At 40.7% G+C, this 23,895-nt stretch overlaps 1 protein-coding gene across 1 annotated transcript in view; it reads left to right on the top strand.

Annotated features, from left to right (window-relative positions):
- Nucleotides 1-9,360, top strand: part of LOC134576883 (C-Jun-amino-terminal kinase-interacting protein 4-like) — a 214,210-nt gene extending 204,850 nt beyond the window's left edge. Inside the window, exons 12-13 of the mRNA XM_063435564.1 lie at nucleotides 1,401-1,586; nucleotides 9,213-9,360. Coding sequence (XP_063291634.1) covers nucleotides 1,401-1,586; nucleotides 9,213-9,360 — 334 coding nt within the window. The remainder of the gene's footprint in view (nucleotides 1-1,400; nucleotides 1,587-9,212) is intronic.
- Nucleotides 9,361-23,895: the final 14,535 nt, after the last annotated feature.

Here is a 23,895-nt window from a genome sequence, read left to right as displayed (position 1 = left end):
ATTAGTTCCCCTCGTAGGACCACTTTATGGGCTTCCCATAACAGGACTGGTGATTTGTCTGGGTGTATATTTTCTTTAAAGTAGTTTTGGTCTACGTCCTGTAACTGCCTTACGGCCTCTGAGTTGTTTAGAATAAGATCATTGAGTTTCCATTGGGATGTGGGATTGGGCAGAGCAGGAATGGTTATGTCCATGGTTAGAGGGGCGTGGTCTGACCAGGTGATCGCGTCAATCTGATCAGAGAGTTGGATGAATATCATGTCAATGTGTGAGTAAGTTCCCAAGGGGGGCGAGTAAAAGAAGTAATCCCTTCATGTAGGTGAGTGGCCCTCCAGCCATTGTATAGTTGAGCAGCAGATAGAGTGTTCTGTTTACATTTGCAAGCGTGTAAGAGATAGGTTTGTGATGAGGCAGTGGTGTCTAGGTCCCCATCCAATGAGATTTTCATGTCCCCACACATGATCAGTATACCATCCTGAAAAGCTGATAGCTTGTGTAGAATTTTTTCAGGGTTTAGTTTTGTTTCCTGTTCAGTAGGTATATAATAGCTAGTGTCATTGTCGTGTTCCCTATTTTCCCCTTCACAATATGTATCTGCCTGTTGGGCCTGGAATGTGAATTGCACCTGGCATTCTTTCAGTATGGCCACCCCTCTAACTTTTGCTTCAGCGTAGTGACTAAAGTAGCCTATTGCATAGTTGCGGTTTTGGAGTCTTGGGGCTGAAATCCATAACACCCCTTAATATTATCTAAAGAGTTTGGAGAAATGTCATATTACCAACTCGATACTCTTACAACCCAATCAATCCCATTTAATGTTCCATGGTTTGATTTGGATAAACTGAAAGAAGATTATCTTTTTGAATGGAGAGATTCATATATGGATTATTTAATTTATCTAAAATGCATGACCAAAATTTTTTTTAAAAAGTGTGGCCTGGCTTACAAAAAAGAGATAGAAAGGTGCTGCGGTATGGTGTTATCGTTGATGGGCAGATTGACATCTATTAAGATGACTATTCTACCCAAGATATTATACTACCTTAAAACAATTCCTTTGTCCATTAGATTAGTCTTTTCTTCAAGAATATGTGGAAAACTATTTTCAAGTGCTGTAGAAGAAAGGATGAAGAGTGCAAAAAAAGTTGGTTGATGTTCTGTCTACCTCCAAAAGGATAAACTTTGCAATAGCAAGGATCCCTATCTGGCCTTTGCCTGTTTAATTTGAGCTAACATTTTCAACTGTTCTCTTGAACAGTTCTATGAGTACGGTAATTTATTGAATGTATATATTTTGTTACATGTACCACAAGCTTAGGAGGTAAATGTGTAGAAGTAGTACTTTTGAACATATGCATTGTTTGAAATATTGAATAATTTTGATATTCTCTCATGTGCAGCTTTGATAGACTTTTTAGCCCATCAAATGGACCACAGGAAAAGGTAAAATCAGTGAACACACCACTTAATATCCCCACGTTAAACAGAGGCCGATCTGTTACTTTTTCTTCAGTGGATACTCCCAGCCAAGCAAATAGTTATGTACGGAGACACTTCGCAAATTTTCCTAGCTCTTCAGATGCTGAGTAAGTAAATCTAACAAATTTGTGACTTAATAGACAACTATTATTATTATTATTATTATTATTGTTATTATTAAAACATAATTTAATACATAATCTGATGCAGATCTGATGATAACTGATGCAGCCAGCAGACAGTGAAACTTAAACAACCTATATAGCCTAATCATAGTTTCTATACTCCAGTTGGAATTCACCCATTGCTTTTTGTAATAGTGTATGTATGGACTATCATAGCCTATATGACTGACAGCTAGGTGTAGGGAAATATGGTGCCATCTTAACAAGTAGAATAGATACAGATAAATTACTTTAGTGATCATAAAAGATGATGCCATAAATGATAAGTAACAGGGTGGTAGCTGCATGTTTTCAGGACACGAAGGGCTTATTTTTAAGGTTGTACCAGCGAGCTGCCAGTAAAATGTAGCAACCAGCCTCTAAAATACCAGTCACTACTGTTAGCAAGTAGGGACTGCAAAACTTTCCCGTTAGTGACCATTTTTTTCCAACTGCCACCACATAACGTCTGTTGCTAAGTAGCAGTAATGACCCCTATTAGCCTTTACAGGAGTCACTGATTGCTATTTAGAGAAATGTTTACAAATGTGTTGTGTAATAACTGTCTGTGTGTTTATCTAGTTGAATAAGTCTGTTATGTGTATGTATATATATATATATATATATATATATATATATATAGATAGATAGATAGATAGATAGATAGAGATAGAGATTTCTTCTTTGGGTCAGGCTCGCCACAAAAATATATGTCTATATTATTGAAAAGTACTAATACGCAATCTGACGTTCTTTATAAAAAATATTCATTTATTCTACTTCAACAGCAAACAATAATATACTTAACAGATGGTATTTCTTAACGACGTTACAGAGAGTCGTCTTTGTATCAGCAACTCAGGACATCAGAGAGGAGAGCGTGGATGACCTCTAGAAGATCCTTTGTCCTTGCCCTTTATAGCCAAAATTACGTCATAACGCTTAGTTTAGACTCTGGCCACATAAGGAAATTCCCCATATAAAGACCTCAAATCTCTTATACAGCAAATTCCAGAGTCCTCATGGTACAGAATAGCAAACACCATTGTTTTGTTTAACCCATTAGACAGCCACACCTTAATATGTATTCGAATAGGAACATATAGAATATGATATATTCTACATTTCCCTCTGTTTATGGTTTATTCATTTTTATTTGTTTTATTTATGTTTATGGTTTATTTATAAACCATAACACAATGTTATTTACCTGTCTATTCATCATTCGTATCACATTTCATATCACAGTCATTGGGTATAAGAAGAGATGTGATCATAGCTACCCAGTATCTGAGATTCCTTGGAAGTATTGTGTATTACCCTGTTTACAGTTTCCTTTAGTGTATTCTCCTTCTGTTTAACTTTTTCATTGAAGTAGAATAAATGCATATTTTTTTATGAAGAACGTCAGATTGCGTATTAGTACTTTTCAATAATATAGACATATATTATTGTGGCGAGCCTGACCCAAAGAAGAAATATCTATATATAAATATACATAAAAGACTTATCCAACTAAATAAACACACAGGCAGTTATTACATGTTACTACTCATTACTGGCTGCCACCAACCCTCAATGTGTAACACCAGCCTGTTACTTGATGCAAAGAAGTTAATAACAGTTAACTTTCTATACATCCTATAGAAAAAGTCTTGCAACAAGCCCCCATAGGAAAGCATTGAGCCAATACTTTCCTTTGGGTGAAAAATCTGATACTGCATGTCCTCATGTACCTTTAAGTTTGAATAAAAAGAAAACATTTGTTGAAAAACACCAAATACCCTGTTAACCCGAAAATAAGACATCCTCCGAAAATAAGTCCTAGCTAATTTTAAGTACATAAGTACTACTGTGACAATAAGCCCTAGTCGCTAGTTCACTAATCTATGTTCGGGGAAGTTTCCCCAAACATAGAGTCATGGGATTCCATTCGCCACTAAGCTAATCTATGTTTGGGAAAGTTTCTACGAACATAGATTTGCTGGATTCCATGCTCTTCTGAACTTATCTATGTTTGGGGGAATTCCCCCGAATGTACACTTGCTTTCTCGCACATGCTTGATACCATTGTTCCCCGAAATAAGACATCCCCTGAAAAATAAGCCCTAGTGCATTTTTCGGGGGGAAATTAATATAAGCCCTGGTCTTATTTTCTGGGAAAGACAGTAGATTCACATATCAGTACTGTTAAATGACTCGTATGTCAAGTATCTAAATTAATTATTTGTAGTGAACGCTTTTAGGATACAAAAGTATATGTTTGTAACATTTTTAGTGCTTGTTTAGAATCTTGTCACTGCTTATTACAATAGTTTCTACTTTTGCCAAATTTCACAAATAGTGGCTGCTCCTACTGAAAGCCAGTAGACTAACATCATTCTCACTAAAGTGAGAATTGTAGGAATTTGGAGTAAATTCAAAATGTAGTCCAAGATATCCAAATTAGAAAAAATATCCAAGTTAATATTCAGTTTGGTTATTTTGGCCTTAAACTGTAAGAATGTGCTTGTCTGCTAGCCCTATTGCTATTTTTTTTACTGGCCAGCCACTCTTTGCCTTTTGCTACTTACCACACAGCGTAAAGTGTGTTTGATTGGTTTTACCAGCAAGCCAATAATCTGCAAATGTTTGGTATTTGTAGCGGCAGCTGTTAGAGATGGCAACAAGGTTGTAAATGTAGTGGTGATTTGTAGCCACTGCAAAATACTGGCTTCTATCATTAGCTAATAACCAACAAGTATGGTTATATATATATATGAGGTAAAAAATATTGGTCATATGCATCACACAGTCTGGTGTCTATATTGCTTTACATGACTAATTTTGGAAATGTTTAAACATTTATATTGCATTTACTGCATTTCATTCTTATGCACTTATTTGCCTATTATTTCAGTGAATATGATTACTCATGCATTGCTTATTTTATTTTGAGTCTATGAAAATGCTGATTATATTTGCAATATGCAAATATTGCTAGAATTATTGTAGATATATACAAAAAAAATTGATACAGCCGAGTTCTAAAATGCAGAAGATGAACAGTACATAGTGATGTATAGTAATAAGTGTGAATACGGCAACTATAGATTGCACTCACAGGATAGAAGTTCAAGAAGCGCCTTAAAGCCCAAAAAGGCTGCAGTAATCATCTCTCCTCCTTGGACTGCAATAGATTGCTCTGCAGATGCATGAACTTCAAAGGACGGAGTCAGGGGTCAAATTAAAAATAAATATTTTCTTTTCTTTTAAATTTGACCATTTTTATTGATTTTTTTTCAGGTGTATTGTGGTACATAAAAGAAGGGTTGGTTACGGGGGGGGAGGGGGGGGAGAACAGGTAGTTTTGTTCTACCTATGTTCACAGCACAATCATAGTAAAAAAGACCACAAGAAACATATTTCAATTTATACATCCCAAGTAGACCTTATGCTGTGTTACGTCTTGGTGAGAAGTTAACGTGTGGGAGGTCTTCGTCATTAGTCAGTAATGCTGTGTGGGTCGTGCTTGGCATAAAAAAGTAATGGGGCCTGAGCAGTTCTCTTATGCCCGTTTGTTGGGCTTCTTGTGGGTCTTGGTAATATGAGGCGGATGTGTGCGGGGTATGGTGGGTGGGCAGGCCGGGGGGGGAGGAGGTGGCGTGACTGGTTTGCCCGTCATCTTCACAAGGGCTTGCTGTTGGTTATGTATTGTTTCCAGCTCGCCCACACTTTATGCCAGGGTTCTGCGTTAGATTGTATTTGTCTTGCCATCAGTTCATAGTTGCAGTTGGTTTCTACTGTGTGTATGCATTGGGTAATGGTGGGTGGCTCTGTATCTTTCCAGTGTCTACTGATTACAGTGAGAGCTGCTATGAGTATGTGGTAAAGTAGATATTGCATCTTTTGCAGGCCTTTTGGGGGCAGTCGAGGTAGGAATGTTTCTGGCTTGAATTGGATTTGTGTTCCTGTACATTTTTGTGCGAGGTGCTATTCTAACGGTCCAAGAGATGTATTTTCCTTCCCAACCTTGAATGATGGTTTTCAGTTCAGTCGGGAGTTATATTTACCCCTAGGAATTTGACATGATCTTTGCGCCAATCGTATGCATAGTTTTGTGTGAGGGATATCATTTCTCCCTTCAGGACATGTAGTCCTATTGCTTGCGTTTTGGTCACGTTTAGCCTGTAGTAGGAGCATTGGCTATATTGTTCAAGCAGTTTATGGAAGTTCGGTAGGGATGCATGAGGCAGCTCTAGAGTAAGCAGGATATCATCCGCGAATAGAGTCAGTTTGTGTTCTTGTCTGTGAAGGGTTGTGCCGTGGATGTCCAGGTTGTCTCGAATCATCTGTGTGAGGGGTTTCAGCGCCAGTATGTAGAGGATCGGAGACAGCGGACATCCTTGTCTGGAACCATTTGATATTGTGAATTGTCGGGACACGAAGCTGCCATTGACTACTTTGGCCGTTGGCGAGGAGTACAATGCCTTAATTAGGAATGTTAGCTGGGGGGGAATCCAAATTTGGTGATGACTGCATGGAGGAAGGGCCATTGCAGTCTGTCGAAGGCTTTGTCAGCGTCCGACAGCCAGACACTGTGATTGCCCCCTCCTCGTGTCCTGTATAGTATGTCCAGTAGTTTTCGTGTTCCATCTGCTTCCTGTCTGCCTCCCACGAAGCAGACTTGGTCCCTGCCAACAATCGTGGGGATGATTGGCGTCATGCGGTTGGAGAAAATTTTGGCCAGTAGCTTTACGTCCGTATTCAGCAAGAATATTGGTCGTAGATTTTGGCACTTGGTTGGGGGTTTGCCCGGCTTTGGGAGCATTGCCACGTCGGCCATTAGCATTTCTGGGGGCACTGTTCCTTCTTTCATGATCTTCTTGAAGGTGGTTTCTAAATGCGGTGCTAGTGAGGTGGCGAAGGTTTTATAATAGATGTTTGGTAGGCCGTCTGGGTCTGGTGATTTGCAAGAGGGCAGTGCTTGGATGGTGTCTATGACCTCCTGGGAGGTGATGGGTTGTTGTATGGCTGCGCTTTGTGTGGGTGTCAGTGTTGGTAACGTGTTTTTTAGTAGGAATTTGGTGATGGGTTGTGTGGTTGATTGGTGCACTGTTGCGTCCTCTTTGAGATTGTAGAGTTTGTGGTAGTATGCCGCCATCTCATCATTGATGTCTTGTGGATTATATAATTTTGTACCTGTGTTGTCCATCAGGTAGGGGATTTTGGCGTTTGCCTGTTTTTGGCGAAGTATTCAGGACAGATTTTTCCCGGCCTTATTGCCTTATGAATAGGTTTTTTGTTTTAACGGTGTCAGAATATGAGATGTTTTGGCTAGTGAAATCTCAGTTATTTGGTTTGTGGTTTGAGTTATCGTCTCAGTGTATGCCTCCGAGGGATGTAGGAAGTGTGCATTAGTGGTGTCTCTTAGTTTGCGTAGGAGAGTGAGGGTGTGTTGCTAGATGTGCGGCCCTACTAATTAGAAAGCCTCTGATAACTAGCCTATGTGCCTGCCATACTGTGGTGGCGCTGACATTTGTGGTGTTGAGTTCAAAGTATATGTGAATGTTCTCTTTGAGTTGTGTAGTAAACTTGGTGTTGTGTAGTAGTGTGTCGTTGAGGCGCCAGGGAGTCTTGTCTCTGTGGTGATATTGGTCTTTTAGCTGTATGGTGGTTGGGGCATGGTCAGACCAGGAGATGTTGCCTATGTCACAGTGGGAGATTTTGGGGAGGAGTGTTCCTGATGAAAGAATGACGTTGATTCTGGAGGACGTCTTATGTACTGTAGAGTAGAATGAGTAGGCTTTATCGGAGGGGTGTAGCGTTCTCCAGATGTCATATAAACCATATTCCATGAGTAGTGTGACGGAACCGCTGGCACTCCGATCGAGTACCTCCGCCAATCGATGCTCCTAGTGCTTGCCGAGGACTCCAAGCACTCCAACCGACACCATCAGCTCTGCAGACTTATCCCATCCCCCAAGCATGAGCCAAGGCTTCAAGAAAGGGTCAAGCAGGTCTGTGTAATGAGCAACAAAAGCAACAGCACTCATGCAGCAAACCAACTCCTCCTCAGAGGAAAACAAAATGACAGTTAAAAGGGTCAGAACCAGTTTAATAAAATCCACTATGCCCAAATAACGTATTTAAAGGGCAAAATCTTCCAGGGGCCATAGTCGCAGGGCAGGAGGCTGGCAATTAGTCCTCTCCAGTAGTTTTGAGAGTGCTTTGCTTTTCGTCGCCAAGGATTTGTGTCTTTATGAGCTGCTTGGAATGGTTGACTGTGGACTCAGTCCACTAGTAGCATGTAGCCGGTATTCCTGGAGCATAGGCGTGCATGAGGCCCCTCACGTATACCTGGAGGTCGCTTGGTGATACAAACTCGGGGACCCCTCTCAGGCGTAAGTTATTCCTCCTTGTCCCATCCTCGGTGTCGGCCATGCGGGTTTCCTTGGTGTTTAGTCGGTGTTCCAGCGCCTGTCCATGGTCGGCCATATCATTTTGCGATGTTGTCCGTGCTTTGCAGTCTGATTCTATGCGGGTCGTTCTGCTGGTAAGGTTTGCTATTTCAGTTTTCAGTTGTGTTGTTTTGTTGACATTGTGTCCGTGTTCAGTTTTCAGTTGTGTAGTTTTGTTGACATCGTTTCCATAGCTGCTTCAAAGAAGGATTTAGTTAGGGTTTCGCTCGGCCCCTCTCCATCTTATAGGCCTGTTTTGTCGGTCTCCATCATCACAGCCGTTTTTTTGGCCAAATAAGTTTTGCTTATCTCCTTTGGTTGAGGTTTTCTTATTTTTATAGTGAGACATGTTTCTGGGGGTTGTTTGGAGATTTCTGCTGGTGTAATTTTATAAAGTTAAGGAGCCCAGGTGCCAGAGCAGATTAGTGTTCGGCCATCTTGCTTGGCGGTCTGCCACGCCCCCCCCAATTAATATTTTATTAGGCAAAAAGAGCCTGATATATAGAAATAGTAAAATCAAATAAACAAAGGTAACAATATCTACCTATGTTTATTTGATTTTACGATTTCTATACATCAGGCTCTTTTTGCCTAATAAATGATACATTTTTAATTTGACCCCTGACTTCGTCCTTAGATTGCTCTGCAGACGCAGGTACTTCAATCACAGTCCAAGGAGGAGAGCGGATTACTGCAGCCCTTTTGGGCTTTAAGGCACTTCTTGAACTTCTATCCTGTGAGTGCAATCTATAGATGCCATATTCACACTTATTAATATACATCACTATGTACTGTTCATCTTTTGCATTTTAGAACTCTGCTGTATCCAAGTTTTTGTATATATCTACCTGTCTGATTAGAAGCGTTGTTGGGGAAGGCCTCTTAGGAAGCTGTTTTTGTCGTACTGAGCTAAGTACTGTTTTAAGTTTTTTATCACAAAGAATTATTGTAGTTGTAATATTTTTGTTGTTGTTATATTGGAAATAGTCCATGGAAATTAGGACTTAATTTTTCCTGTTGTTAGAGTAATATTCATTTTGCTTCTGTAGAATTTTGCTAGAATTGACCATTATAGAAAGACATAGTCCACTTATGGTTTAACAACGAGTTATTTATATCATTTTGATAGAGATTGTGATAGAGTGCCATTAAGAGGAAAAAAGCATGAACTTTATCGCCAGATTCGTTCCCACATTTGGAAAACACATGGCAGAGCACAGCTTCATGGTTGGAGTAATCCTTCTACCATGGGAAATAAGGCAAGTAAACTATTATAATAATGTGTCTGTACATATCATAAAATATTTTCTCTCAAATGGGGGCGTGGCCGACTGCCGATCCTAATGGACGCACATTAATCCGCCTGCTCCGGACTCATTTACAATCCACCACAATCGGAGAAATTAGAAGAAGATGGGTAACCAAAAAAAAAACCAGACTAATCAAGGTCAATCAGGGAAAACACCGATAGCTAAATTGGGCTCCTTAACCAGATATTTTAAGGAAAACTCTGACCGTTCATCGGAGGCCGCAGCCGCAGCCTCGAGTACTCTCGAAACGGAACTTAGCTCAGACTCTATGCCACCACGCAGCCCCAGCTACTCTGAAAGCTCTCAGCAAGCTGACAACCACGACAATCAAGACAACATAGATTTAAAACGAGTAGTTAAAAACTTACCATCGATAGCTGATATTCAACGCATGTTCAACAAAATGGAGGCGTCCTTCCAAACCAAAATGGAAGCGATAGGCACCGACGTCCAACAGCTAAACCTTAGAGTATCAGACCTGGAAGAAGAAAGAGACATGATGCAAACGCAAATTACAAACATTGCGACAACACTTGATTCACAAGTAATGAACTGGGCCTCTACTCAACGCCACATCGATGACCTTGATAATAGAAGTCGAAGAAACAACCTCCGGATCAGAGGTATGCCAGAAACACAAGGGGAGAATATTATGGAACTCCTCACAGAGCTCTTTAATCTAATATTGGGCGACCCTACGGGCAATCCAATTCTATTTGATAGAGCCCACAGATCTTTGCGACCTAGAAGCTTGTCACAAGACAGCCCGAGAGATATTATATGTAGGCTACACTACTTTAATGTCAAAGATAATATCATTAAAGCTCTAAGAGACACAAATCAACCTCTTCTATTTCACGGATGCACAATCCAAATATACCCAGACCTATTGTGGTACACACTCCAGGCTCGAAGGGCCCTCAAACCCATCACAGAGCTATTACAGAAGAGAAATATAAGATACCGATGGGGATTCCCTTTTGCCTTGATAGTATCTAACAAGGGTACTATTCACTCTATTTCAACATTCTTTGATATACCTCCAAGCATTAGAATTACCGAGTACACCAGTGGTGAATTGGAATAACCCTCCTCCTAACCAAGACTCCATGATGCCGCTCTCCGAGAGACAAAGATGGGCTACTCCAGCGAGGAAAAGACGCACAGACCGAAGATTCCAGTCTCCCAGCCAGAGGCAACAAAAATTCAACGAAGGCACACCGCAGAGGCAAAACACCAAAGACAATCTCACATGATAATCTGCTGATAATTACACACGAGACTTTTATGAACTTTTGAGTAGGTGAAATCTGCTCATACTCAGCCGTTTTCATAAGTCTCTAATTTACTGGAATCAAGCATTCATCCATCCGTTGATTTATTAAATCCATGCTGAATTTCGTTAAAGCTCTACTGTAACAGGTCGTATATCGATTTAACTAAGCTTGCTTTCCTTGCATAATTAGCTCTTGGTTAAAATATAATAATAATGTTAGTCATGTTTAAACCTGCATATCTTGTACTAATAGAATGCAACTAATATAATCTAATGCTAACAATCGTGACATGTATATATTTTAGAAACCAAACCTCTTACATCCACTACGTCTTTATCCAAATGTCATTTATATAACTCATTTATACATTCCTGCAATTTCACCTATATAGATGATATCATAATATCTTTGACTTTCTAGATAACTACTACTCAATCACGATTGAGGCAAACATATGTGTCAATAATTACCAATAACCTCCGAAATATGTAATAACCTACCTAATTGTACCGAGATTATTCCATCAATTACTTACAAACTATAGCATAACAAATCCCCCTACTTACTGTTACCTCTAAACATCAGAAAAGACATACGACCTCCATACCCTCAATCACCAGCTAGAGATTTTGTTAGAACTTACTGAATGTAAAATGTGTCACTCTTAAACAGACATCTCAACTTAATTGCACATACTTATAATGCTGGCAATTTAGACACCTTCTAATTCTCCATCACATCATACTAAGCTCTGAGATTGTAACTTGAGTCCCCAGCCTCAGATCTAGTCCACAACCCCATTAAAACCTGGTTCTATCTTTAGCGTTGAGATAGAACTGAATTTCCCTCAGGGGAAAAATTCTAAACTTTCTGTCTATTATACCCTCTCTCTCCTCCTTTGTTTCTCCTCTCACCTCTCTCTCTCTCTCTCTCCTACCTCTTTATATATTTATCTCTCCTCTCCCTATCCCTAATCATCCCCCCCTCACTTCACTTTCCTCCTGAACCTATAGTTTCAGGACAATCTCACCTAGCGAGTATCCTTAATCCTCTCAGGATTTGACAGGCATATTCAACCTCTGTTTCTACAGAGGGTCTCACTATTTCTAACTATTGTTAAATGTTTTATTATTTTCTATACATTGTTTGATATTGTTGTTTACATTGCTATTGATAATTGGTTATATCACTTAACCATTCCCGTTAATTACTGTAATGGAAAACTTCTATATTAATACCTGACTCTTCAGATCTATCCACAGGTGCTGTAAGACCAAGAAATACTTCCCTTTCATAACTTCACAAAAAACCCTTAACTTTAAAACTCCTTTTTAAAACAAAACAATTATCCCTCTTCATACCCCCTTTACATCTCCCCATCAAGAGAGGCCAAACACCAACCTTTGCCTTCCATCTAATCGAAATATATTCCACCATACAGACCCGCTTATATCTCCTACTCACACACTCAAATATCCCTATCAACCCGACCACCAAGTCAATTTACCCATATCTCATCATCCAAGGCGATTATGACTACTATCACTATCCACACTCAAAACGCTAGGGGTTTGAACTCCCCCGAAAAAAGATCCCTCGCTCTTACTGACTTCAAAAGATATAAGGCACATGTAGTTTTTATACAAGAAACTCACTTCAGAAAAGACTCTGCTCCCAAACTACGTAATAAGGACTTTCCTCTAGGATATTATAGTCATTTTTCAGAAGCGAAATCCAAAGGGGTGGCAATTCTCATAAGTCAACACCTACAATTCTCCTTTCAAGAACAACTAGTTGAAGATTCTGGAAGATATATATTTGTCAAAGGCAAAATAGGTAATACACAAATCACACTGGCTAACATCTACTTGCCAAATAAAAAACAAAATCACACTCTCCAAAAAATCTTACATAAACTTTCCACTTTTCGAGAAGGAATCCTCATTATGGGAGGAGACATGAATATAGCGCTAGATGAACCATTAGACACCACCTCAAGCTCTAGGGAATATCAATCCCAACCACGTTCCCTCATTAAAAAATCCTTATACAAGGCACAACTATATGACAGTTGGAGATCCATTCACCCCACAGAAAAAGACTACTCCTTCTATTCCCCACCTGCAGGCACATACTCCCGAATCGACACTATTTTTTTGCAACATAGATATCTCCCACTAATTAAAGAAGCCAAATATGGCCCAATCACATGGTCAGACCATGCTCCCATGACACTTACTCTTACCCTACCAACTAACTCAACTCCATTCTTCCAATGGAAACTTAACGACACACTCCTTAATGACAAAACAACCCTGAACAAGATACGAGAAGCGGCATCAAACTATTTCTCAGAAAACAACACCACTGATACCTCCCCCATCATGACTTGGGAAGCCCACAAGGCAGTTCTTCGAGGAGAACTTATTAAATCAGCAGCTGCTCTCAAGAAACAGAAAGAAAAACAGATAGAAAATCTCACAAGAGACATCACTAACCTAGAAAGCAAACATAAATCCAATCTTTCCCTAGATGAATACAAAAAGCTCTTAGGCAAAAGAACAGAATTAGCATCTATCCTACATCTTCAAGCGAAAAGGAAACTATCCTTAACAAAAAGCACCTACTACTCCCAAAGTGGCAAAGCAGGCAAACTTTTATCTAAATCTATTCAACTAGAAAGACAATCGACATTCATCTCTGAAATTAAGAAACGAGACAGAACCAAAACGTGTCACATGCCAGATATACTTTATGCTTTTCACGAATTCTATACTCAACTTTATAATCTCACTAACATTAAGCCAACTTCTGAAGAAATAATAGAATTTATTAAACCTAGGATTACACGCACGATACCCTTAAACGAAATTGCATTTCTAGATAGCCCAATAACTGAGGAAGAATTCAGAACGACAGTCAAATCTCTACCATTGGGCAAAAGCACAGGCCCTGATGGATATACCGGGAAATATTACAAAGAACTATCGTCCATATTAGCACAACCATTTGTTACAGCTTATAATATGTCTCAATTATCATCTTCTATCCCAAGCTCGGCACTTGAAGCAACTATCGCTATTATCCCCAAACCTGGGAAAGATAAAACTCTCTGTGGGAACTACAGACCTATTTCACTTATCAATATAGACCTGAAGATACTGACCAAAATCATGGCCACAAGACTCAAACCAATTATGCCAACAATAATACACCCAGATCAAGCGGGCTTTATACTTGGAAGAGAAGCCAAAAACAATACCACGAAAATTATAAATATTATCCACTGGGCCCAAACTCATAACATCAAAAGCGCACTTTTAGCCATCGATGCAGAAAAGGCTTTTGACAGAGTCAACTGGTCTCTACTAAAACACACACTGAATTTTCTCAACTTTGGCCCTAGATGGTCAGAATGGATAGACACTATCTATTCAAAACCCACTGCGAAACTGAGAATCAACGGCCAGCTATCAAACTCAGTAGCGATTTCAAATGGCACAAGACAAGAATGCCCCCCGTCACCACTCTTATTTATTTTAGTACTAGAACCCTTCCTCCAGGGCATCCGTGATAATAACCTAATAAAGGGAATTCAGATCAAAAATCAAACCTATAAAGTCACAGCTTTCGCAGACGATCTTCGTTTCACAATGGCTGATCCTCATAAAACTATTCCCATCATCATCAACGAGATGCAACTCTATGGGAAGATTTCATTTTTTCAAGCCAATCTCAACAAATGCGATCTGATGCCAATCTCTTTACCAGATACATTGAGTAAGGAGATCAAATCCAAATTTGCTTTTCAATGGTCTCCTATCTCCATTAAATATCTGGGCGTACACATACCTAAAAAATTGGACTCCACTTACTCCTTAAATTTCCCGCCTCTACTTGATTCTATCACTAAGGACCTTTCTAGATGGCACAAGCCATGCTTTGGATTGCTAGCCCAAGTTAACATATTCAAAATGAATATCCTCCCCCGTATCCTCTATCTGCTACAAACAATTCCGCTACACATACCATATAAATTATTTTCCACACTCAAATCATTACTCCTGAAATTTATTTGGGCTCATAATTCCCCCCGTCTGGCATACCAAACTCTAATAAAGAAACGTGAACAAGGTGGTCTAAACCTTCCAGACCTAGAAAATTACTACAAAGCAACCCACTTACAAAGGATATACGAATGGACGAACAACTCCAACACTCTCCAATGGGTGGAACTCGAAAATAGCTGCACAGATATTCCACTCTATATACTTCCTTGGATCCTCATCGATAATCAAAGAATGGGAAAACTCAATAAACACCCAACAATCTCCCCAACCCTACATACATGGCTCAAACTAAGAACACAAACAGAGATAGCACCATATCCACCACCAATATACCCGCTCTCTCATAACCCCTACTTACTGGAAGGCAGCACAGGGATACAACTCGGCCTCCAATTCAAAGGCCCATTTCTAAAATTTTGCGACGTAATTAGGGAGAACAAACTAAAAACCCTACAAGAACTTACGGGCTTAGATAAACACTCCGGAATCCAACTCTTTTCTTATGACCAAATGAAACATTTCATTAACACTAAATCTCTCTTACCGATGGGAAATAGGCCCCTAACAGATTTCGAACTTCTTTGTTCTAAACACCCACCAAGAATTAAAACTCTATCAACTATCCACTCTATACTTAGAGAAGTTCTTCCAGAACAACCTCTCAACTTCACCCTGAAATGGTCAGATGAATTTCAAACTACTGTAACTAGTATCCAATGGAAAAAAGCCTTTACCTCTATCCATAGGGCCTCAATATCCACTTATGCACAAGAATGTAACTACAAGAGAATAACCCGCTGGCACAACACACCGGCTAAACTCCACAAATTCTACATCAATTCACCAGACATATGTTGGAGATGTCAAAACCCAAATGCACACCATGCGCACATCTGGTGGCAATGCCCAATTATTCATAAATTCTGGAAGAGAATTCACAAAATTGTCCAACTAATTTACCTAAACACTTTTACCTGCTCACAGGAATACTACATCTTTCTTCTCGAACCACAAGAACTCTCAAAGATAGAACACACCTTGTTCTGTCACCTAGCTATGGCAGCCACCCAACTCATCCCTAAATACTGGAAACAACCTCAACCCCCCACGATACGGGAGTGGATTCAGAAGGTTGAAGAGATCAAACTAATGGAAGAAATTACATCAGCCAAAGTAGGGAAACTTAACAAATTCAGAACGATTTGGAACCCCTGGAATAAATACAATAATTGCACACCATAGGCTATTAAACATATAGATTAAAATTGAAATAAATTACACGAACTATAAGACATTACGGCAAAACATAGCACCATATACTTGTAGTCATTACCACACAAAAATAAAAAAAAATAACAAAAATAATTATCCCCACCCGATCATCCTACCCCACTCTCACACAAATTATTCTATAGTCTTAACAATCCACATCAGTAACCCCCTCAAGTAATTACTTGGTCTTCCAGCCCTTTACCTACCTTTATTTACTTTCATTTACTTTGTTCTACCTTCACTTACTTTTGCTTACTTGTGCTTACTTTAATTTATTTTAATTTACCTTTATCTACCACTACATACTTTTATTAATTTATTTTTATCTACGTTATCTTACTTTATTTCATTTCATATTGCAATATATTAACATACCATGGGTATGTAACTATGGAACCTCTACTTAACTACGAGAAATACAAAGATAAATGAAGAAACACCGAACTAGAACTCCAGAGACTTTATAAACCCTAATCATACTAGTCTATAAGAAGAATACAGTAATTGTTATTAGATCTACCTTTAATGTAACCTATTGTCAACTCGTTTAATCCTGACTCTGTATAAGCTATATCTTACTATGTTGTAAACTCGCTTTAACAATGTATGTTTATTTTCAAAACTATAAAACAATAAAAATTATTAATTAATAATAAAATATTTACTCTGTGTTCTCTTAAGACTGTTTCATCTTCAACTGCTTGAAATATGGGATAACGTACCCTCGTAATTAGCTTTACAATCTTCCAATGTTTTTCTGAACTATAACCACAAAATATACTGCCAGAGGTAATTCAAGCACATTCTTTTGTGTGTTTTTTGATAGAGTTGAACACGAGCATAGTAGCAGCTGTACTTTTATATAGAGGTTGTAAATGTATTTTCCGAGACCCACATTATTAAATTGCAATTTTATTATTTGTACAGAGTATACATGTCCTGTACTAGACTAAGATATGTTTACCTAAAGTAGTGATACCAATTAATTGAATGCAAAATGGGCAATTAATGTACTTCTGCTAAAACAACTCAATTTACTTCCACAATGTATTTTCTTGATTGTATTCTATGAAATATTAAAATGTTTTAACTTTGTAAAACAGATACCTTTTTGTGAATTCACAAAAACTGGTTAATTGCAGCAGACATGCAACATTTAGCATTAGATGAATCCGTCAAGATAAGAAAATAACATTCAAAAAGTACATGTAAGTGAATTAATTTATGTTCTACACATTAACGGAGGTACTGCATTACTCATTAGAAGACCTGAATTGCAAATCAAGGAGGTTTAAAGTTAGGGTTAGGAATATCCCAGAAATGATCAATGATATTTGTATTTACTTGCTTAACCCCTTAAGGACACATGACGTGCCTGACATGTCATGATTCCCTTTTATTCCAGAAGTTTGGTCCTTAAGGGGTTAAATAGTTTTGTATCATATTAATAGTTTTCCCTGACTGCTAATTACTCTTGAACAGAGTACATAGGACCATAGGCAACCAGCGTTCATAGAAATATCTAGGGACATCACAATTTACTGCCATTAGTGCATCTCAAAAGCAACTAGGATCCAGGTCCTATACAAATTGTTTGAAACAGTAATGTTACCTAGAAAGATTGGATCCAATCTAATCCTAACGTGCTGGCGCAACAGTCTATGCCTTTTGTCCTTCAAAGAACTTCATCAAGAATGTACAATAAGGAGGAGGGGGGGGCGGGGCCGGACCGCCAAGCTGGAAAGTCGCAAGTCAAAGCGGCTCCTGCAAAACGCTACGGAAAATCCCCTAAAATCATGCATTGCCAGCTACAACCGAGCCGACAATGCAGATGCCCAGTGCCAGGGGCTTGCTGGACCCGGGGAGAGGCTGGCTCGCTGAGCTTCAGTCCCCCGGGGGAGAAAATCCTGACGACCCAACTCGGGCCTTCTTCTGCGGTGAGTGGGGCAGACGGCCGCTGCCACACTATCCTGCACCACAGTACCCGGCCAAAGGTGCAGAATGATGCGGATCCGGCTCCGTTCCCCCCCCCAACGGACCGGGGGGGGTGATCCCGGTCCACACCCGGTGGCCATGAGGGTGGCTCCACGGTCGGAGAAGGGGAGCCTGACCGCTGCATCCAAAATGGCAGGCGCCACGTGCGCGACCAGCAAGGGGAGGGCTCCCTCCTGGCGCCCACCGCTGATCTACAAGCCCCTGACACCCGAACTTACCAAATAGGGAAGCGGGAACACACCGAGCCAACTGCTCCCAACACGAGAAAAAGCAGCGTGAGAAGGCAAATGTCAGCGGCAGCACCGAAGGGACAGAACGTGGCGCAGCGCCCGTTCCCGCCCGAGGGGACCGCACCAACCGCCCAGCGTGACAAACCCACTAACGGACTGACCCTGTGCTCGCCTAACGCTCAGCCTGCAACAAACCAGCCCGGAAAGCGGTGGATCTCCAGGAATAATGCCCGGCTCCTAAACAATGAGGACACACACCCGCGGAAGACCGAAGACATTCAGCTTAACACACCAAGCCGGCAACACAGAGGAAGGCAGAACAAAACATGGACTAAACAAGCCCTGATACCTGCTCTGGAGGAAGCTTGCACCCTACCACACAGACACAATGATACCGGAGAAACTGACGGAAGCGAAGCACAGAGAGATGGACACAGGTTTCTTCAGGAAGGAAGAGATTCTTTATTGGATCACCGATCGGGACTCAGAGGGACTAGCGTCACCAAAATACCACAAGTTCTGAGCCCCGGACAATAGTGCAGGCTCCTTATATAGGCACATAACTCCTCCCATATTAAGCTCCACCCGCACATTCTCTTGACCAATCAATACAAATAAGAATTAACTTCCTGCTTGACCGCATGGCTTGTCCAGCACAATGGAGGAGGGGGAATACTACATCCTGTATTCTTGCACATGCTCCGTACACTACTGATCGTATCTTGCCTCGTGCAACCAACTGATCGATACGTCAGCATATGCACGTACACATGTGCTAATTTCGGCCTACTAAATTTATTTTTACCGAGATTCCACCACAACAACAGAGCAGGTATCGGATAAAATAGGGACTGTCCCCATATGATTAGGCCTTGGCCCACTGGACTGTCGACCCACTCCCACGGAGGAAGCACAAAGAACCCAGGCGCACCAGGGTGACAGCTTTGCTAATTGTCCCAATCATACTTCCCTCTCTAAAACGACACAACTCAAACCCAATAATCTAGCTATGCCAATAGTTACTATATCTTAAACTATATAGGCATTCAGTTTAAGCTAACTATATAGGCATTCAGTTTAAGCTAATTAAGCGCCCACTACTGAGGGCGGCGAAAAGAAGCGTCAGTACAAACCGCTTTAAAATCATTTTCTTTAAAAAAAAAAAAAAAATGTGCAACCACACTGTTAGGCAAACGTAGTACATATATATAATGCAAGGCTAACCAGACTAAAGCTGTATGTATGTTTAATCTTTTGAAAAACACTGCTTGACAACCATAACTTTAAACATTATTTCTGCTGTTGTAGACATGTTTAGCCTAGCCTTTTTGTACACACATGACCCTTGAAGCATCGATTGCTACACTAATGGTAATGAGCAACAGGGAGATGCATTTCATGTCACATGCTAGCTAGCTTCTCTTCCCAAAATGTTGAAACATGTTACTATTATTTTATTATTATTTTATTATAAAATTGTGCAGTCAATTCTATGCCACAATGATGTTAATACTGTTTACTGTCTGGCTTGTCAAAGCTGTCGTGGCTTTCACAAGCGTATTGTTATGTTATGCACAGAAAAAATAAAGAATTAAAAAAAAAAAAAAAAAAGTATGTACACTAAGACACTTAGACTGGCAACTTTCTATGTAAATAACAATGCACATCTATTAGACCTCTTAAAGAGATGTTTAACATTGAACAACTCACTATTAAACCATATAGGCATAGCCGTAAATAGGCATATCTATTTTGACTTTTTAAATTGGTCCTCTAGGGTATCAGTTACAGGGCAACAGTCTCTTATGCAAAAAAGTGTGGTTTATTTACAAAAATCCAAGCAGCAATCAGTTTGTCATAAATGCAGCAAAACAGAAAAGAAAATCTACAAACAAAATCCTAACTTAAATTTAAACACTTAATAAACATAAATAACTTACAAAACCAGCAAAATAAAGAAAGGTTACACCAACCTTTAGCACTTGCTCAAGAGTGCTGCTCTGCATAGCCCTGCTACCAGCAGGTCAAATGGTATCTCCTCTGTTTCTGCTCTGAGGCCTGCTAAATAAAGGGACAGCTCATTGAAGTGGTCTGGGTGCTGTGTCCCTTTTGCACCATGTCCTGCAATGTTAAACATTGCAGTTCCAGAGAACTGCAATGTTTACATTGCAGCACTAAGTCTGCCTCAAGTGGCTCTCTGCGCTTCCAGAATCGTAACAGACTTTTGGTCCGTTACCTGACTCTGGACGTCCACATGCTCTGCATTTAGACCTGCAGCATCAGATTTTTTTCCCCCATAGGAAAGCATTGATTTAATGCTTTCCTAAGGTGGAGGTCTAATGCAGGCGTGGCATTTGCCGTGCATGCGTATTAGACCCAGCTTGCTAGGGGGCGGAGCTGGGATAAGGTAAGTAAATAAAGGGTTTGTAACCCTTTATTTACTGGGTAGGGAAGGGGGCGCAAGGGATGGGGGAGGCAGAGGGATCAGTAGTGCCAGGAATACAGCTTTGTATTCCTGGCATTACAGTATCCCTTTAAAGCCTCAGAAGTTGCTTATTAGGAAGTAGAATAAGTACAGGCTATGAATTATTCTGTGTCCTAAATACCTTCCTTCTACTACCCTTCCATAGACTCTGTCACACTATAATGAATGTGAAAATAAAGGAGCATCGAATGGCGGAGGCACCCGGTTGGGGTGCCATATGGTCCGTCACAGCAACGCTCACAAATCTCATTCCTCATTTAACCCTATAGGGACAAACCTCTCCAAATAAAAAAAATCCATTACATTTCTACTAAAACTAACTCTCTCTCTTTTGTCTCTTTAATGTCCAGCTGTTCTGTAGTCATTACAAACAATTTGGCAGGGTTCACATTATGATATTTTTTTTAAAAAATGTAATGCCACTGTTGTTTATGACTTAGAGTTTATAATGGAATTGCAATGCACTCTAAACCTCTCTAACCCCTTCCCGACCACAGACGTATCCGGTACGTCCAACAAAAAATGGTCCTTAAAGGACCACTCTAGGCACCCAGACCACTTCAGCTTAATGAAGTGGTATGGGTGTCAGGTCCAGCTAGGGTTAACTAATTTTTTTATAAACATAGCAGTTTCAGAGAAACTGCTATGTTTATCAATTAGTTAAGCCTTCCCCCTATGTCCTCTAGTGGCTGTCTCATTGACAGCCGCTAGAGGCGCTTGCGTGCTTCTCACTGTGATTTTCACAGTGAGAGCACGCCAGCGTCCATAGGAAAGCATTATGAATGCTTTCCTATGTGACCGGCTGAATGCGCGCGCAGCTCTTGCCGCGCGTGCGCATTCAGCCGACTGGGAGGAGAAGAGGAGGATCGGAGGAGGAGAGCAGGAGGAGATCTCTCCGCCCAGCGCTGGAAAAAGGTAAGATTTAACCCCTTTCCCCTTTCCAGAGCCGGGCGGGAGGGGGTCCCTGAGGGTGGGGGCACCCTCAGGGCACTCTAGTGCCAGGAAAACGAGTATGCTTTCCTGGCACTAGAGTGGTCCTTTAAGGACCGCGGATGTACCTGATACGTCCACGGCAAATTTGAGCGCTGGAAGCGATCATATTGCTTCCAGCCTCTCTGATGGAATTGCAGCAATAACTCTCTTTACTGCCGGGCACCTGAATGATCGCTCCCCTGGAGCGATCACTCACTGGTTGCTCCACGTGGCACCCAGCAGTAGAGAAGGCTTCCGATGCTCTGCCTATGATGAGTGTCTCGATGGGTCAAGGTACTCAGTGGTGAATAATAAATAAAATAAAACAATTCATCTATTAACCCTGTGACGAAACCAACCTCGCCACTGGGCATTGGAGAAGCCTGTTTGCCCGCCTCCTACCTGCTGACTATGGCCCCTGGGTTATTTGGCCCTTCAAGTACAATATTTGGGCATATTGGATTTGTATGATGCTGGCCCTTTAAAAACCATCCGTGGACATATTATGACTTTTAGGAACAATGTCCCTTTAAGACTGTGTAGCAGATTGCATTCAGGCGGTCTGCAATATTATGGGGGCAATATTATATATGCTATTATATGTTCGGTAAATTGTAAATGTGTAGGTTCTATGTGATAAATGTGACAGTATGTATTTGTATGTCTTTTGTTGTCCTTAGTCTGCCATGTGGCTAATGGAGTCTGGTCTCTGGCCTGGGAGGTAATTGGATTACTTCTCAATTATCTCCAGGATAGAAGACTCTGAAACTGGTTTGGGCCAGATAGCCATGCTGCCAGCCAGGCCCCAAAATATACTTTTACTAACTTTTGAACCCCAGGTCTGATTCATGCCATTTTTGATATGTTGTTCCCCTGAATGGATTGATTGTGAATATGTAATTTTTATGTGAATGTGATGTATAGTTTTAAAGTTATGAAAGTTGGGTATAAAGTATGTTTTAACTGTATGTGTAATTGAGTTTCCTCTCAGGATAAGGGGAGGGAATATGTGGGATGTAAGTGATATGTGATTGGTTGTTTTATACCTCCCTGTGGGCGGTCCTGTATGTGCAAGACTGTAATAAAAACCAGGCTGGGTGTGCCAGCACAGGAGTTCCTGTTTTAACCCTCAAAGTGAAGTGTTGTCTCATTATTGGGGGAAGGATTTATTGTATGCTGTTCCAGTTTGACTGCTAGGAGTGTAAACCTATTTGCATGGTTTTTCCTATTCGGCTGTATACAGCATCCATATGCTAGAGAGGATTCCTATGCTTCTCAGATTTGGTGGTTGTTGTGTCTGCTGCAGTGCTTGAAGTCCTCAGGAAGCGCTAGGAGCATCCGTCAGCGGAAGGTACCCGGTCGGGGTGCCAGCGGTTCCGTTACAAACCACCCTCCACCCTCTTCCATGTGGCTCCCAAGATGGCGCTGCTTTTCTGCAGGCAGTGCATCATGGAGCTTCTTGTGGTGTCCCTAGCCTGCCTCATAATAGAAGCAGGCTAGTGTAATCCAATCAGAGCTTACCCATATCCTGTCAATGTTCACTGTATAGCTCACCGGCTCTTGCTCAGCAGCTATTTTTTAGGTGTTAATTTTTTTATTTTTTTTTGTGACAGATCACTAAATAAAGTTATTGGGACCATGTCACAGAGGTCATATAGCGCTGAAAAGGCATATGCCATCCTTGTTAGAGTCTGACGCGTCTATGTCTGACTCTGACTCTGATTTTCGACCCTGCCAGGTGTTCAGATACATCACTAGATACAGTGTCTACTGCTAGTGATGTATCTAGTTATGATGTATCTGTGAATGCTAGCCCCCTGCTAGAAGGAGCCATGCTGCTCCATCTGGAAGTACTGCTGAGGAGTGGGTAGTGCCTCATCACCAGAGGTCAGATATCCCACCCTTAACTGCAAATCCTGGCATCAATGTGGATGTCGCAGGATTTAGCTCTCAGCAGTTTATAGTGGTGTTTCTGGGCGATGATGTATTGGGGAACATTGTTGCCCAAACTAATTTATATGCTCATCAGTTCCGTGCTGCAAAGCCGGACTCTTTTTTTGGCAAAGCAGCAATGGGGCCCCCATCAATGTGCCAGAATTAAAAAAAAATTCTGGGCATTGACTATGCTTATGGGCGTCATAAAGAAGTCCTCCATCCGCTCCTACTGGAGCAGTAGTCCCATCTGCTCTACCCCCATTTAC

Source organism: Pelobates fuscus, chromosome 11 (genome assembly GCF_036172605.1).
Source record: "Pelobates fuscus isolate aPelFus1 chromosome 11, aPelFus1.pri, whole genome shotgun sequence".
NCBI lineage: Eukaryota > Metazoa > Chordata > Amphibia > Anura > Pelobatidae > Pelobates > Pelobates fuscus.
Note: the sequence above shows the minus strand (reverse complement) of the source record. Positions and strands in the feature narration are given on the sequence as shown.